This window comes from Hyla sarda, chromosome 10, assembly GCF_029499605.1.
Source record: "Hyla sarda isolate aHylSar1 chromosome 10, aHylSar1.hap1, whole genome shotgun sequence".
NCBI lineage: Eukaryota > Metazoa > Chordata > Amphibia > Anura > Hylidae > Hyla > Hyla sarda.
Window position 1 is genome coordinate 27,932,192 of NC_079198.1, and position 17,234 is coordinate 27,949,425.

Here is a 17,234-nt window from a genome sequence, read left to right on the forward strand (position 1 = left end):
TGAATGTCATTTTGAATACTTTGGGGGGTGCAGTTTTTATAATGGGGTCATTTGTGGGGTATTTCTAATATGAAGACCATTCAAATCCACTTCAAACCTGAACTGGTCCCTGAAAAATATTGAGTTTGAAAATTTTGTGAAAATTTGGAAAATTGCTGCTGAACTTTGAAGCCCTCTGGTGTCTTCCAAAAGTAAAAACTCGTCAATTTTATGATGCAATCGTAAAGTAGACATATTGTATATGTGAATAAAAAAAAAATGTATTTTTAATATCCATTTTCCTTACAAGCAGAGAGCTTCAAAGTTAGAAAAATGCAAAATTTTCAATTTTTTCGTCAAATTTGGGGATTTTTCACCAAGAAAGGATGCAAGTTACCATAAAATTTTACCACTATGTTAAAGTAGAATATGTCACGAAAAAACAATCTCGGAATCAGAATGATCAGTAAAAGCATTCCAGAGTTATTAATGTTTAAAGTGACAGTGGTCAGATTTGCAAAAAACGCTCTGGTCCTTAAGGCCAAAATGAGCTTGGTCCTGAAGGGGTTAAAGGGAATGTGTCACCAAATGATTTTTTTTTTTTTAAGTTAAAAAAAAAAAATTCTTTTTAGATTTTTGGAAATATTTTTTTAATTTGTCAGGGGACCTGCTGCAAAATGTGGTCTTGATCGTCTACACCTTTTTGTGTCTGTATGCAAAAAGAGAGGGGGGGGGAGAATTTGTAGTCTTTTCATTATTCCACCAGGCAGAGCCATTTTGATGGTGATTGAAGAATGGTGAAGTACAGACTACCAAGAGTCTTTCACAAACTATTCTGCTCCAACGTCGCAGCTGTGTTAAAAACTTGAGATCTATAAACGCTGTGCTTTTGCGGATGATCTTTTACTGTACCACACAGATCTCGTTGTGTCGTTGCCCAACCTCATGGCTCGTCTACGGGAGTTTGGTCTGTGGTCTAACTTTAAAATTAACTTCTCGAAATCTAAAGCGCTCAATGTCTCCTTGCCAGCACATGCGGAAGCTTCCCTTCGCTCCAGTTTTCCTTTCACTTGGCCCTCCCACTGCATTACCTATCTAGGGACTAAGATGCCGTCCGACCTCTCTCAACTGTTCTCCCTCAATTTTTCTCCCTTACTGGCACAGTTTTGTGCCGATTTAGCTACGTGGAATAGGAGGGAGTTCTCTTGGTTTGGTCGGATGGCCATCATCAAAATGAACCTCTTGCCTCGTTAGTCTATCTCCTGCAGACCATCCCTATTCACCTCCCCTCCTCCTTCTGGCACCTCTTACAACAGTGCTTTGGGTTGTTCGTCTGGTCATACACACGGCCTCGCCTAAACCGTCTCCTGCTTTCCAGACCTAAATTGTCTGGTGGTGCGAGTTTACCTGATGGTCGTTTGTATTTCCTTGCTTGTGTGCATGCCAGTGTCCTTCACTGGTCGAACAATTCCACTTCCAAGCTGTGGGTCCGTTTGGCCCAAGATGTCTGTCCTAGAGCCCTGGCCACCCTACCTTGGAACTGGTCCTCGGCCCACCTTGCCCCCTCCCCAACTACTTACTCCACACGCCATACCCTTGCCTCTCTACTCTACGTGAGGTGGGGGGGGGGGGGGGGGGGAGATGGCCTAATTGATCGTCAGGGCCCTCTCCTCCCGATAACTGATCAGCCGGACTTCCCACCTGGAGCTTCCTCTGAAGGGGCTTTCTTTGGCGCCTCCTTATCTGCTCCCCTCCGCTTCTGTCATGTACTAGCTGTGCGCTGCCTTAAATCTTTGGATACTTTGCTCTCAGAGAGGCCGTCTTCCAGGAAGGCTCCGTTTGCTTATCTCCAATTGCGCCATTTTCACTCCTCGCTCCCGGCTCACTTTGCGCTGCATAGGGAACCGACGCCCTTTGAGCATCTTTGCTTAGCCTCCTCATACCCTAGACACTGCATTTCCATTCTCTATGATCTATTGCTCTCGCCCAGATCTCTCGCCCAGATCTCTCGCCCAGATCTCTCGCCCAGATCTCTCGCCCAGATCTCTCGCCCTTCCGGCTTATTGCCGTGACTGGGAATTGGAATTGGGTAAGACGTTCTCCCCTGAGGACTGGGCCAGGTGCTTCTTCCTGACTCACAAAGCGGTTATTGCCACCAAGGCCCAAGAAACCTGCTATAAAATCTTGTCTCGCTGGTTCAGTGTTCCAGCCATGCTCCATCGCTGGTACCCTTCGGTCCCTGAGACATGCTAGAGATGTGGAACTGCAGTTGGAACGATGACGCATATTTGGTGGGATTGCACTGCCTTGGCCCCATTTTGGCGTTCGGTTCTCCAAGTCATTTCTGAAGTGTCAGGTGTCCATGCCCCACGCCCCAGAGGCCGTCCTGCTATTTATGTTCCCCATGGCACAGTCAAGCTATAAACGGTCCCTGACACGCCACCTTCAGGCAGCTAAGACTGTCATTCCTAGGAGGTGGAAGTCCCCGGGACCCCCCTACTATTGAAGAATGGTTTGAGGAGGTCGCTCAAATTCGGCGTATGGAAGAGCTGCTACCTGCCCTCCCATCTGATGCTGCCCGAGTAGAAGCCATCTGGCTCCTGTGGTCTCAGTTCTGCTCCTCCGTTAGGTATAGGACCCCGAGTTAGTTCCCTGGGCATCTGTTTCCTCCACGTCCAGTCAGCTCTCTCCTCTACCCTGGTTTTTGTATGGTCTCTTCTCTCTGCGTCTGTGTCTCCTTTTGTTTCCTCTCTCCTGTATATTTTATTTCCCTCGTTTTTCGGCTTCTTGCCCTTATCTTTTCAGTATTCTTGCTTACGGCCATGGGTACTTCTGGGTACCTGGTTTGCATATCTTGCTATTCCTCTCCCTGATTCCGCTGCTTTTCCATTCCTTTCAGTGATACGTACTGTACAATGGTTTCACTATATACTTGTGATAGCTTTGTTATTGTACCTTCTGTCCCTCTAGGCCTCCCCTGGCCTCTGGACCGTTATTGTATTCCTTTGATGTTTTTGCACTGATTGTGTTTATTTTTCTTGACATTGTTTCAATAAACTTTCTTTTGAATTGTAAAAAAAAACTTGAGATATATTGTATATACATACACACACACACACACACACACACACACACACACATATCGATATGTGATATAATAAACAAATGGTGAGTTCCCTCCTATTTCATGTCCAATCCACTCATATCACATAGCCAACCCCCCCCCCCCCCCCCCCTTAATTTCATGTTCCTTGACTCAAAAGAAAAATAAGAGATTGAATGTGAAATGGGAGCAGCGCAGCCGCGTGAATGGGAGCTCTGGGGGGGGGGGGGGGGCCTTTGGCTGTCAGGGCATGCTGGGAGTTGTAGTTTTGCAACAACTGGAGAGACACTGGAAAACCCTTTCCTATGGGGACTTAACAGTATGTGTGTGTATACACAGATATTTTAGAGCTCCACGATATATCCCAATCCCAATTGAATTGCGATAATTGCGGATTGCAATGTCGATACAGCCCTCTGCAAAATTTTGCGATTAAACAGTGGCCCGAAAGCGGAAAGCTAAGCTCCCGTGCAGCACGGCCCGGCACCTCCACTGTCATGGGGACTATTAATTGCATTCTTGTGATTGCAGACACTGACCAATGCTGTGCCGTAGGCAGAGCATTAATTAATGCTATCGGCGCTCCATTACTATAGGCTGCCTGCATTTTTAAAGCGCAGGTCGGACAGGACGAAGGTAGGGAATCCCCAGCGTCCTCGCATTTTGCCGTTGGTTTCCTAATTAGCTCCACTAAGCTACCGGCAGTCACTTCGGCATTTTAGATGCCGCAATCAACTTTGATTGTGGCGTCTAAAGGGTTAATGCCAGACATCACTCGGATCAGTGATGTTCGGCATTACCAGTATTACCTGAGCTTGCTTCATACAACCTCCGCACTACTGCACCGTTTATTAACGACGACCAGCTGTGGTGGGGTTAACCTCCTCACTGGGCACTGCTAGGAGAGACAGTCGCCTGCGCAGTGGAGGGACCGAGCCGGGCCATGCTGCACAGGAGCTTAGCTTACTGCTGTGCGGGCCACTGTTTAAAATTTTCAAAAGGGCTGCATCGACATATCACAATGCCCAATTATCACGATTCATCTGGAATTGCGATATCTTGTGGAGTGTGTGTGTATATATATATATATGTGTGTATGTATATATATATATATGTGTATGTATATATATATATATATATATATATATGTGTATGTATATATATATATATATATATATATATGTGTATGTATATATGTGTATATATGTGTATATATGTGTATATATGTGTATATATGTGTGTGTATATATATATATATATATATATATATATATATATATATATATATATATATATATATCCCAAATAGGATGTTGCAAAACTACAACTCCCAGCATGCCCAGACAGAAGGCTGTCCGGGCATGCTGGGAGTTGCAGTTTTGCAACATCTAGAGCAGTGCTTCCCAAGCGCAGTCCTCAAGCACCCCCAACAGGTGATGTTTTTAGGATTTCCTTAGTCTTTCACAGGTGATATAATTATGGTCAATGAATCAGACATCACCCCAGTTATATCACCTGTGAAAGGAAATCCAGAAAACATGACCTGTTGGGGGTGCTTGAGGACCACGTTTGGGAAACAGTGATCTAGAGGCAGCCTGGTTGGGTAACACTTCTCCAGACAGTAGTGCCCCCCCCCCTCTCAGCATGCCAGGACAGCAAAAGGCTGTCCAGGCATGCTGGGAGTTGTAGTTTTTCCGGTTGGGAAACACTTCAACACTTGTAATGCAACAGCTGTAGGCATCCTGATTGAAAACCACAGGTCTTTTGAATGGATGCAGCTCATTTATGTTCCAATGGGTGGGGTGGCTGATGTGTGGGAGGGAGGAAATGGAATTATGTGATTTGTAGGCAAAAGAAGAAAAATCTAACAGGAAATACCAGTTCACAAAAAGCGAGCCAGAGTATTATAGTAATCTCACAACATAGCCATTTAGCCCTAAGACAAGCGCAGATCCTTCCTAAGCATGTCCATTACTGTCTGCCAGGACTACGTACTAAAATCACCTTATGGTGGAGAACCCCTTTAACCCTTTAGAGGCATCTTATTAATTAATTTACATAACTGGAATGCGTTAGGTGGGGAAAAGTTTGTAATTTAAAATCCCACTTACTCATTTCATTGAACATGAAGGCGTCCTGGTATTCTTTCATGTATTGTGTAGATCGAGATTCATCAAGGAACAGGGAGTAAACCCGCTTTATGTCATCCACCTGGACATCATTACCCTGGGAACAAAACAACCTGCAGTTACTGCCATAAGCTAAAAATCATCTGCACATCATACTACTAAATTGTAAGCTTGTCTTGGTCCTATCTTTATATTTGCTTTGTTACTGTCAACAACTTTATTATTGTACATGTGTGACAATAGCGAGCGTGATTTAACTGACTATCAATAAGTAATTGATAGATCATGACAAATGATGATTGGCGAATGTAATGGAAAGATCAGAGACCTAATTGAAAGGGGCGTATCCCTATACAGGCCAGGTTTACACTACGGAATTTCCCACCGGAGTTCCTCTGCATGAAGGTCAACATGCAGATCAATGGTTTATTTGTCAACCCATTAACATGGCAGAATTTTCTGGTTGGAATTTCCAACCAAAAAATTCCACTAGAACATTGAACTTGCTCCATGTTCTGGCGGAATTTTCTCTGCCATCTATGGGGTCAGCAATGTCTGCACGGTCCTAGCACCGTCTGATTCAGTTGGCGCTGAACACACAAATCTTCTGTCCAGAGCTTTGCAAGTGTGAACCCAGACGCCATAGTGATTGAAGCTGCACATCCACAGCAGAAACTATAGTATACAGTCTGATGAATCAGCTGTGGACCGTGTACTTGTAGGGAGCCACACACTGAATTTGCAACATCCAAATCCAACACGTGTGAACAAACCCTTAGATAATACAGAATACCTGCAGAAGTCATCAACCACAGTTTAAGGGGTACTCCACTGGAAAAAAAAAAAATTCTAAATCAAACTGGTGCCAGAAAGTTAAACAGATTTGTAAATTACTTCTATTAAAAAATCTTAATCTTTCCAGTACATATCAGATGCTGTATATTACAGAGGAAGTTCTTTTCTTTTTGAATTTCCTTTGTCTGACCACAGTGCTCTCTGCTGACACCTCTGTCTATTTTAGGAACTGTCCAGAGTAGGAGCAAATTCCCATAGCAAACCTCTCCTGCTCTGGACAGTTCCTAATATGGACAGAGGTGTCAACAGAGAGCACTGTGGTCAGACAAAGGAAATTCAAAAAGAAAAGAACTTCCTGTGGATCATACAGCAGCTGAAAAAAATAAAAATAAAATGATATTATAATATATATATATATATATATATATATATATATATATATATATATATATATAATTTATTTTAATATTTTCAGTACTTTATCAGAATCTGTTTACATTTCTGGCTGGAACTAGTTTATTTCTAAAAAAAGAAATCAAAGGGGTACTCCACTGGAAAACATTTCCTTTTAAATCAACTGGTGCCAGAACATTAAACAGATTTGTAAATTACTTCTATTAAAGTTTTTTTTTACCCTTCCAGTACTTATTAGCTGCTGCATATTACAGAGGAAGTTCTTTTCTTTTTGAATTTCCTTTCTGTCTGACACCTCTGTCCATATCAGGAGCTGTCCAGAGCAGGAGAGGTTTGCTATGGGGATTTGCTTCTACGCTAGACAGTTCCTAAAATAGACAGAGGTGTCAGCAGAGAACAATGTGGTCAGACAAAGGAAATTCAAAAAGAAAAGAACTTCCTCTGTAGTATACAGAAGCTGATAAGTACTGGAAGGGTTAAGATTTTTTTTTAATAGAAGTAATTTACAAATCTGTTTAACTTTCTGGCACCAGTTGATTTAAAATAAAAAATGTTTTCCAGTGGAGTACCCCTTTGACGGGAGTCAAGGCTCTAGACCGAGCAGTGTTTTCCAATCAGGGTTCCTCCAACAGTTGCAAAACTACAACTCCCAGCATGCCCGGACAGCCAGAGGCTGTCCGGGCATGCTGGGAGTTGTAGATTTGCAACTGCTGGAGGCACCCTGGTTGGGAAACAGAGAGCATGAGGTGTATGGGGAAACTTGTGACTCACCTTTCTTTTCCTGCAGACCAGGCTTGCAGCAGTGATGAGTTGTATTGAGTATCTCAGGGAGGTCTCCAAGCCAATTCTTGTCAATACAGTATAAGCATCTTCACTCATGTCCACATCTTCCTCTTCACATCTAAATAAGAGTCATCATTACTAGTGTACAAATGAAGACCTAACATGTCACAGTACATCAACTTCTAAAATGGTATTTTATACATAACCATACTATAGAGGGGGTCCTACCCGCCAGATAGGACCAAAATGGGATATAACTCCAAGACTCAAACACATTTTAATCACACTGGGTAAAATCATTAATGAGAATCAGGAACCCCTTATAACATTTTTTGGCAAGCGCTCTTCGCGCACCTTTTTGCTTCCTACTTTTCTGGATCCTCTGGCCTGTTTGCAGCAGTAAAAGGTGGTAGCAAAAGCAGCAATTTGCATAATTTTCATTGACTTTAATTGGAGTTGCGCAAACGGCATAGGACCGTCTGAGGAACAGTCGAAATACATGTCAAATTGGTGGTGAGGTGCACGCTCAGGTCCAGGAACTTGTCCCAGACAGGTAATTATTGTATTGTATTTGGATGCTGGCACAACATAGAGGCTTCAGTATAGAGACTCTTTTGGTGTGGCGCACCCTATAGTTATCTGAAGGATAGTGGTTGCCACAAATAAGGGGGGGCAGGGACTAGTCCCGCTTGCGTTCATTGTCTGTCTAGTACTGTTACCACCCGCCTTTCACTTAAACAGGGTAAAACTCCAGTACCAGAAAAAGTCCATAAGCAAGAGTGGCAAAGACTTGGCTATCTAGTCTAACTCGCCCCCCCCCCCCCTTTTGTCAATTCACACTTACAAGAGCCACATCAGACTCACCTGATCTTCAGGATCTGTTTGGTTTCTTTCTCATTATACGGTGAAGTAGAGATAATCAGTAACCGATCCAGTAAATCGATAGGGATACCGTGCGGACTCTGGTAATTTGTGCCACGGATCCTAAAAGAATAAATCAATCTATAAAAAAAAAATCTGCAGTACAGCAAAATAGGTAATACCGCTTTAATTTTGGATAAAAGGGGGGGGGGGGGGTTCAAGCCTCAAAACCAGGGGGAAATAACATTAAATATCAAAACCTAAAAGATAAATATGGAGCACTCACCCGGTCAAAATTCCTAGGCTGGCAGGCTGTCACCGACATGTAGCTCTGGGGGGAGCTCAGACACCGGCCACGGACCGTATCACACCACTTGGCGCTTCGTCAGGCCGCACCCGCATCTGCGGGTGCGGCCTGATGAAGCGCCAAGTGGCGTGATATGGTCCGTGGCCGGTGTTTGAGCTCCCCCCGGAGCGTCCACAGTCTCCCTGCCAAGATATGACTACTTATTTGCTCCATATTTATCTTTAGGTTTTGATATTCACTGGAGTTACTTTGTACCGCATGAGCACTTCCCAAGATCCCGGTTCATAAATCAGCACGTCCTATTAATCCCCACCCGGCAAGCAAGGACAGTCAGATGTACCAGTGCCGATTCGCAATCTGTTTGTGTGTGGAATAAAATTAAATGGAAAGGAAGGATTGTCCGGCACCAGGTATGCTCTAAAAGATTGCTTTTTATTCATGCCATAGCAAGGAAACAGACATCACAGGACTGTAGTAATCTGACGCGTTTCGCTCTCGAGCTTAAACGTAGTCTACGTTTAAGCTCAAGAGAGAGCGAAACGAGTCAGTTTACTACAGTCCTGTGATGTCTGTTTCCTTGCTACGGCATGAATAAAAAGCAATCTTTTAGAGCATACCTGGTGCCGGACAATCCTTCCTTTCCATACGCTGTTGAAGCCGGGGCGGGACCGGCGGGTCCGTGACAGCACAGGTGTGTCGGAGATCTGGCTCCGGAGGTGAGCGGACACCATTGCATTTGGACGAATAAAATTAAATGGTTCCACAAATTGCAGACACACAAAACATTTTATCCATTGGATTGCAATTCAAATAATTATAGAAATCAAATAGAAAAACTGTTAATTCTCTATTGTTTAGAGTAATTTTGAAGAAGATGAGATATTTTCAAGACAGCAACCTATCAGTGGTGGCTGAAGAACATTACAAATGTAGACGGGTAGAGTTTATCAATTGGCTCCACTCTAAAGGCGAGGTTTCCACACTGCAGCTTTTGAACTAGTCAGAAGTGGATCCAGTAGGAAGGAGAAGTATAAATACTTCCTTTATATTTTCCATTCCTTTTGAATATACTTCTGACTTTGGCTCAAACACTGCAGTGGGAGTATTCCAAAAAACCTGTGTAGAAAGCTAGTCTAGCAGTAGAATCTGTTGGCTGTGGTGTGCCTTCAGGTAAGCATACTAAGTGACAATGCAGAAGGTTGACATAAGCAGCTCTGCTATATCTCTATGGTATGGGTAACATTGTGTGAAAGGGTTCCCTTTAGATGATGCCAAGGTGCTAACTAAAATTATATCAGTCTGAGCTACTTGGGGAGCCATAAGGCAGTCATACATTTGTACAGAAATACTTATTAATAACTTTTCTGCAAGTCAGGCCAGAGAAGGGGGAGGGGGTTATTGTGTAGGAAGAATACAGGACAAGCAGTATTACAGCAGTTACAACATTAGGATCAGTAAAGGTCCCTGGACGAAAGTTGGACCTCCACATGATGTGCTGGTATAACCTAGTAATTTGCCGTAATTTTCATGGGAATACCACTTTAAAGTTTACTTAAAGGGGTAGTCCAGTGGTGAAAAACGTATCCCCTATCCTAAGGATCGGGGATAAGATTGAGATCGCGGGGGGTCCGACCGCTGGGGCCCCCTGCGATCTCTCTGTACGGGTGCCAGATATGGGAGCCAGATAGGGGGTGTCGACCCCCGCACGAAGCAGCGGCCGACACGCCCCCTCAATACATCTCTATGGCAGAGCCGGAGATTGCCAAAGGCAGCGCTCCGGCTATGCAATAGAGTTGTATTGAGGGGGCGTGTCAGCTGCCGCTTCGTGCGGAGGCTGGCGGGGTTCCGTACATTAGATCGCAGGGGGCCCCAGCGGTCGGACCCCCCGCGATCTGCAATTTATCCCCTATCCTTAGGATAGGGGATAAGTTGTTCACCACTGGATATCTCCTTCAATCAGACTTGCTAGATTCAAATCATTCAAGTACTATCAGAAGATATGAATCTTTAATCTCCGCTGGAAATAATTTTTTTTTAATCAACTGGTGCCAGAAAGTTTAAAAAAAGTTTAACAGATTTGTAAATTGCTTCTATTTAAAAATCTTAATTCTACCAGTACTTATCAGCTGCTGTATGCTCCACAGGAAGTTCTTTTCTTTTTTAATTTATTTTCTGTCTGACCACAGTGCTCTCTGCTGACACCTCTGTCCATTTTAGGAACTGTCCAGAGTAGGAGCAAATCCCCATAGCAAACCTATCCTGCTCTGGAGAGTTCCTGGCATGGACAGAGGTGTCAGCAGAGAGCACTGTGGTCAGACAGAAAATAAAATTAAAAAGAAAATGTCCTGTGGAACATACAGCAGATGATAAGTACTGGAAGGATTATGATTTTTAAATCATAATTTACAAATCTGTAACATTCTGGCACCAGTTGATAAAAAAAAATAAAAAAAAGAATACATATATTTTCCAGGGAAGTACAACTTTAATATCATAATCAAATTAAAGCTAAGAGAACTGCGTCAGATGGTTTGTGACTTACCTTGTGATTCCCCTGTTTGTGGCCATAATGAGAACTGGAGCCATGTCACTTTCCAAAGCCCGATTCAAGAAAGAAAAGCACTCAATGTCCAACATGTGGACTTCATCAATGAACAGCACCTAACAGGACAGCAAAGAAAATCTTTAAAAGGACACAGATTTTTTGGACACTTGCTGCTTAGTAAAGACACTTGAGCTTCAATGTTTTTTTCTTTACCCCTGGAATAATCTCTGCTTTTCCTTCTTCTCGCCATTCTGCCACCTTTGCATTAATCTGCTCTCGGACCTCAGATTTGATCTCTCCTGTATCACCTGCATTGTAAAGGAAAAGTGGGGTGAGCATTTGTGCTAAAGTTACAGAAACACAATATAAAAATACATAGTTTAATTTTATTGAAATGGCATTAAAATATGTAATATTTAGTATTTATCAGCCAAGTAGGTTATGTTTATTTGCAAGTTACTGCACGTTTAACTTCTGCAATTTATGTTGTCCCAGTAAGTTCTGCTCACATAACATTTGACATATACACCAGTTAAATTTCATGGTGTATACATCAAGTGTATCCATATGGCTCCATTCACCTTTTGAAGGACAAGAGTGTGACAGATCAGATTACCGTATTTTTCGCCGTATAAGACGCACTTTTTCTTCCCCAAAACTGGGGGGGAAAGTCGGTGCGTCTTATACGGCGAATACACCCCTATCGCGGCGGTCCCTGCGGCCATCAACAGCCGGGACCCGCGGCTAATACAGGACATAACCGATCGCGGTGACGCCCTGTATTAACCCTTCAGAGGCGGCGATCAAAGCTGACCGCCGCGTCTCAAGGGAAAGTGACACTAACCCGGCTGCGATTTCACCACGGCGGTCCCGAACAGCCCGACTGAATAGCCGGGTTAGTGCTTACAGGACACTGGGAGGGACCTTACCTGCCTCCTCGGTGTCTTCTCCGTTCAGGGATGCCCTGGATGGCCGGCGCTCTCCTTCCTCATCATCACGTCGTCGCGTACGTGCGTCGGCGTGCGTAACGACGTGATGGCGGCGATGGAGAGCGAGGATACCCGGCCGGCAGCAGAGACGTTCCGGAGCGACAGGGACACGGCGACAGCGATGGAGCGACATCCTGGGCAGCGGTGACTGGTCCGGAGCGGCGGGGATACGTGAGTATTACCTCCTATGCAGTGGTCTTCAATCTGCGGACCTCCAGATGTTGCAAAACTACAACTCCCCGCATGCCCGAACAGCCAATGGCTGTCCGGGCATGCTGGGAGTTGTAGTTTTGCAACATCTGGAGGTCCGCAGGTTGAAGACCACTATTGGGTTCAAAATCTTTATTTTTTTTAGATTTTGCACCTATAAATTGGGTGCGTCTTATACACCGGTGCGTCCTATAGGACGAAAAATACGGTAGTTTTTTTTCAGTTGAATGGTAAAGCAGAGTCAACTATGCCGTTCTATACAGATAGCACCATATGCCAACCTCTGACAGAAGTTTGTATGACTTGGCTTGTATACCAGGGTATGCAGATATCCTTATTTTCTGTATTCATAAAATTAAGTTCTTTCAAGACAGGGCTTGTCTAAATAAGACAACCAATTTATTGCCCCTCAAAAGGTTTAAGGGGTACTCCACTGGAAAAGATTTTCTTTTCAATCAACTGGTGCCAGAAAGTTAAACAGATTTGTAAATTATTTCTATAAAAAAAAAAAAAAAATCTTAATCCTTCCAGTACTTAGCTGCTGTCATTATCCACAGGAAGTTATTTTCTTGTAGAATTTCCTTTCAGTCTGACCACAGTGCTCTCTGCTGACACCTGTCTATTTTAGGAACTGTCCACAGCAGGAGAGGTTTTCTATGGGGATTTTCTCCTAGTCTGGACGTTCCTAAAACGGACAGAGGTGTCAGCCGAGAGCACCGAGTCAGGCAGAAAGGCAATTCAAAAAGAAAAGAACTTCCTGTGGATCATACAGCAGCTGATGTGTACTGGAAGGATTAAGATTTTTTTTAATTCAAAGTCATTTACAAATCTGTTTAACTTTCTGGCACCAGTTGATTTAAAAAAATAAAAATAAAAAAAAACGTTTCCAGTGGAGTACCCCTTTAATGGTGAAAAGGTTGCAGCACCATAAATGTATGTATGCCGTAACAAGAATGTTGTGATACAGTCCAGTGCTATCCAAAGCAGCTTCAAAGCTAATAAAGCGTAAGGTGATAGTTAGTAGGGATGTCCCGATACCGATACTGGTATCTGGGCCGATACTAGCCATTTGCATGGTTTCGGGGACTCGTTTAATGTCCCCGATACCTGGTGCTGCTCTGCTGCCATCCTCCGGTCCGCATCGCGTCGTCCTATGGAGGAGCATGTGACACACACGTCACTCCACCTCCTCCCATGCGCCCAGCGTAATGCTACGGAGGAAGCAGAGTGACGTGTGTGTCACATGCTCCTCCATAGGACGACACGATGCGGACCGGAGGACGGGGCAGCAGAGCGGCAGCACCAGCACCCGACCCAAGGAGGTGAGCTGCCTGCAAGGAGGGGGCTGCTACTAATGTCTAAAGGGGGGGGGGGCCCTGCTGCTGTCTAATAGGGGGGGGGCCCTGCTGCTGTCTAATAGGGGGGGGCCCTGCTGTTTAAAGGGGGGCTGTGGTCTACATGGGGGCTGCTGTCTACAAGAGGGGCTGCTGCTAATGACTGCCAGGGGATACTGCCTACTATTAAAGACAATCTTACCTGCAGAGTCACCTGCACTAACTTGAATTTATAGGTAGATAGTGCAGGTGACCCGGTTTCTACCGCTGCTCACCATGTGGTCATAGGTCTCATCGCCAATGCAAATTCCCTGTTCTGTCCAATGGAGAAGAGAGAAATCTTGGCTCATACTACAGCAGCCGCCTCCATTGTACACAACAAGGACCCACATATCATACGGTAAACAGCACCAGAAACCAGGTCACCCTGGTGTCAGATTCCCTTTAAAATATAAGTACTCGTACTTGGTATTGGCGAGTACTAGAATTAAAGTATCGGTACTCGTACTCCGTCTTTAAAAAAATGGTATCGGGACATCCCTAATAGTCAGGATGTACCTATTATATAAGCTGACTGATACAGACAATGGAGAAGGTGGAGAGATTACAGCAAAAAAACCTACCTGAGAACAGAGCAAGGAACCCCTGTGTTCTGCTATTTATGACATCGATTTCATGCAACGACACTGTATGCACCACTTCTTTGCGTTTCTGGAGCTCCCCATCAGGACACTGTACAAACTTTGTCTGGAGGGAAGAAGATGGCAGCAATCAAAGCAGCGTCTGGTTTAGAAAAACCATATTCAACTACCCTAAAAGAGATCCTGATTTAAAAGGAAAACTGTCATAGGTTTTCTCCCACACTATCCACAGGTACCGATTGATGCGGGAGACGCTGAACATTTTGAGTTCTACCTTGCCCGGATGCGATGCGCCGTTCGCCCGTTATAGCAATATTTCTATATATTTAAATTAGCTGCTAACTGGCACGGGCGGGGTTACTGCCTTCATCTGGCACTGTGACGTAACCGCCGCCCGGCTAATGAATATTCATATAATGTCTTACACTCTCCTCCTCATCCTGGCCGATACTGCGCATGTGCAGGATTTCCTACTATACCCGGAAGTGGTCTTCAGCGCTGCTTCATTATATTGCTAATAGATAGTAGGCATGAACATGCCTACAACCTTACTCTAGCGCTGCTCCGGACTAATGAAGCAGCGCTGAAGACCGCTTCCGGGTATAGTAGGAAATCCCACACATGCGCAGTAATGGCCGGGATGAGAAGGAGAGTAAGACATTATATGAATATTCATTAGCCGGGCGGTACTGTGGGCCGGGCAGCGGTTATGTCACACAGTGCCAGATGAAGGCAGTAACCCCACCCGTGCCAGTTAGCAGCTAATTTAAATATACAGAAATATTGCTATAACGGGAGAACGGTACAGCGCATCCGGGCAAGGTAGGACTCAAAATTTTCAGTGTCTCCCGCACTATCCATCGGTACCTGTGGATAATGCGGGAGAAAACATATGACAGTTTTCCTTTAACAAAGGAAGGTACCCAGTTCAGGTCTCTATTAGCCACAATGACTACATACAGCTTCCCTTACTTTAGGAGAAACAGGTTTGTTCATTACACTGACAGCTCATCCATATCAATAAAAACTGTGTAATGCTTTACTTCTCCTGTGGTGGTGCTGTGGGAGAACACTTGCTGCTTTTCCTCCTCATACACCAGTGTTTCGCAGCCAGGGGGTACCTCCAGCTGTGGCCAAACTACAATCCCAGCATGCACGGACAGCCAACGGCCTCTGTGTCACACCACAGCACCTGTGTCAGGTTATCATTAAAGGGATTTTACAGTAAACTGTTTTTCTTCCAGAAACGGCACCACAGCTGTTCTCAGGTTGTGTGTGGTATTGCAGTAATACTACAGACAACCTGAGGATAGATGTGGTGCTGTTTTTTTCTCTCTATTCCTGAAAAACAGTTTAAAATTAGTCCAGGCAAAGATGAAATAAATAAAAAAAAAAATTTTGTTTACTTACCGTAAAATCTCTCGAAGGATCCATTGGGGGACACAGACCGTGGGTGTATGCTGCTGTCTCTAGGAGGTGTGACACTATGGTAATAAAAAAAAAGTCGGCTCCTCCCAGCAGGATACACCAGCCTTCAGGCTCTGAGCTAATCAGTTTAAGTTCCAGAGCAATAGGAGGAGACCAACAGGTCAAAGAAAAACCCCAAACTGTCCGAGAACCAGAAGAAAAAAACATAACCGAACACCCCCTCGGACAGAGAACCAAAGGAAAAATCTCAAAAAGGGCTGGAGCTGTGTCCCCCCAATGGATCCTTTGAGAAAGAGATTTTACGGTAAGTAAACAAAAATCTCCTTTTCTCTATCGGCTCCATTGGGGGACACAGACCGTGGGACGTACCAAAGCCGCCCCTTGGGTGGGCAGATAAGCAGTCAGGCAGACGGCCGATCCACTGCCGCCTGCAACACTTTACGACCCAGACTAGCATCAGCCGATGCGAAAGTATGAACTCGGCAAAACCTCGAGAAAGTGTCCAGGTAGCCACCTTGTAAATCTGCGAGGCCGAGGCTCTATTCTGGAGAGCCCAGGATGCCCCAACAGAACGGGTAGAATGAGCCACAACCCTAAAAGGAGGAATCTTCCCCTTACAGCCATAGGCTTCCGAAATGGCGGACCGAATCTACCGAGAAATGGTGGCCTTGGAAGCAGGTTGTCCCTTGCGACGACCTTCCGTAAGGACGAAAAAGGAATCACACTGACGAAACGAAGAAGTGATGGAGAGATAAGACCAAACAGCCCGAACTACATCCAGCTTGTGTAGTAAGCGCTCCTTAGGATGAGAAGGAGCAGGACAAAAGGACGGGAGGACAATGTCCTCATTGAGATGGAAGGCCGAGACCACCTTAGGCAAAAAGGAAGGAAGGATGTGGCCGGAAAACAACCTTGTCCTGGTGGATCACCAGAAACGGAGAACGGCAGGAAAGAGCTGCCAATTCAGACACCCTCCGGATGGAGGTGATCGCAACAAGAAACGCCACTTTCCAAGAAAGAAGGCGGAGAGACACCTCTCTAAGGGTGCACCCTGGAGGGCACTCAGAACCAAATTCAAGTCCCAAGGGGGAGAGGGTGACCGATAAGGAGGAACAGTGTGCGCCACTCCTTGAAGGTAGGTCCGGACATGAGAATTAGAAGCCAGGGGCCGCAGGAAAAGAACAGCAAGGGCCGAAACCTGACCTTTAAGTGAACTGAGAGACAACCCCCGTTCCAACCCCGACTGCAAAAAGGAGAGAAGACGGGGAACCAAGAAGGTTACAGGGGAGAAGTCCTGAGCTTCACACCAAAGAAAATAAGACCGCCAAGTACGGTGGTAAATTCTTGCGGAGGAGGGCTTACGAGCCTTGAGCATGGTGTGAATGACTTGGGAAGAGAACCCGCGGGCCCTCAAAACCGCGGTCTCAACCACCACGCCGTCAAATGCAGCGACTGTAAATTGGGGTGGCAAAGAGGACCCTGAGAGAGCAGGTCCGGGTGGAGCGGAAGGCGCAGTAGAGCGTGGACCAGGAGCCTGACTACGTTGGTGTACCACGACCTTCGGGGCCAATCTGGAGCTACCAGAATGACGGGGATGTCCTCTGCCTTGAGCTTCCTCAGCACCCTGGGAAGGAGCGGAAGAGGAGGGAACAGATAGGGTAGGGCAAACCCCGGCCAAGGAATCACTAAGGCGTCCACAGCCAGAGCCTGAGGGTC

General features: G+C 45.2%; 1 protein-coding gene across 2 annotated transcripts in view; it reads right to left on the reverse strand.

Moving 5' to 3' along the window:
- The window catches only part of RUVBL2 (RuvB like AAA ATPase 2), a 45,055-nt gene that overhangs the window by 6,332 nt on the left and 21,489 nt on the right, over nucleotides 1–17,234 (reverse strand). For both annotated transcript variants that reach the window (XM_056544850.1, XM_056544849.1), the window contains exons 9-14: nucleotides 14,073–14,196; nucleotides 11,130–11,224; nucleotides 10,914–11,032; nucleotides 8,068–8,187; nucleotides 7,192–7,321; nucleotides 5,194–5,308 (exon numbers count right to left, since the gene is read on the reverse strand). In XM_056544850.1, coding sequence (XP_056400825.1) covers nucleotides 5,194–5,308; nucleotides 7,192–7,321; nucleotides 8,068–8,187; nucleotides 10,914–11,032; nucleotides 11,130–11,224; nucleotides 14,073–14,196 — 703 coding nt within the window. The remainder of the gene's footprint in view (nucleotides 1–5,193; nucleotides 5,309–7,191; nucleotides 7,322–8,067; nucleotides 8,188–10,913; nucleotides 11,033–11,129; nucleotides 11,225–14,072; nucleotides 14,197–17,234) is intronic.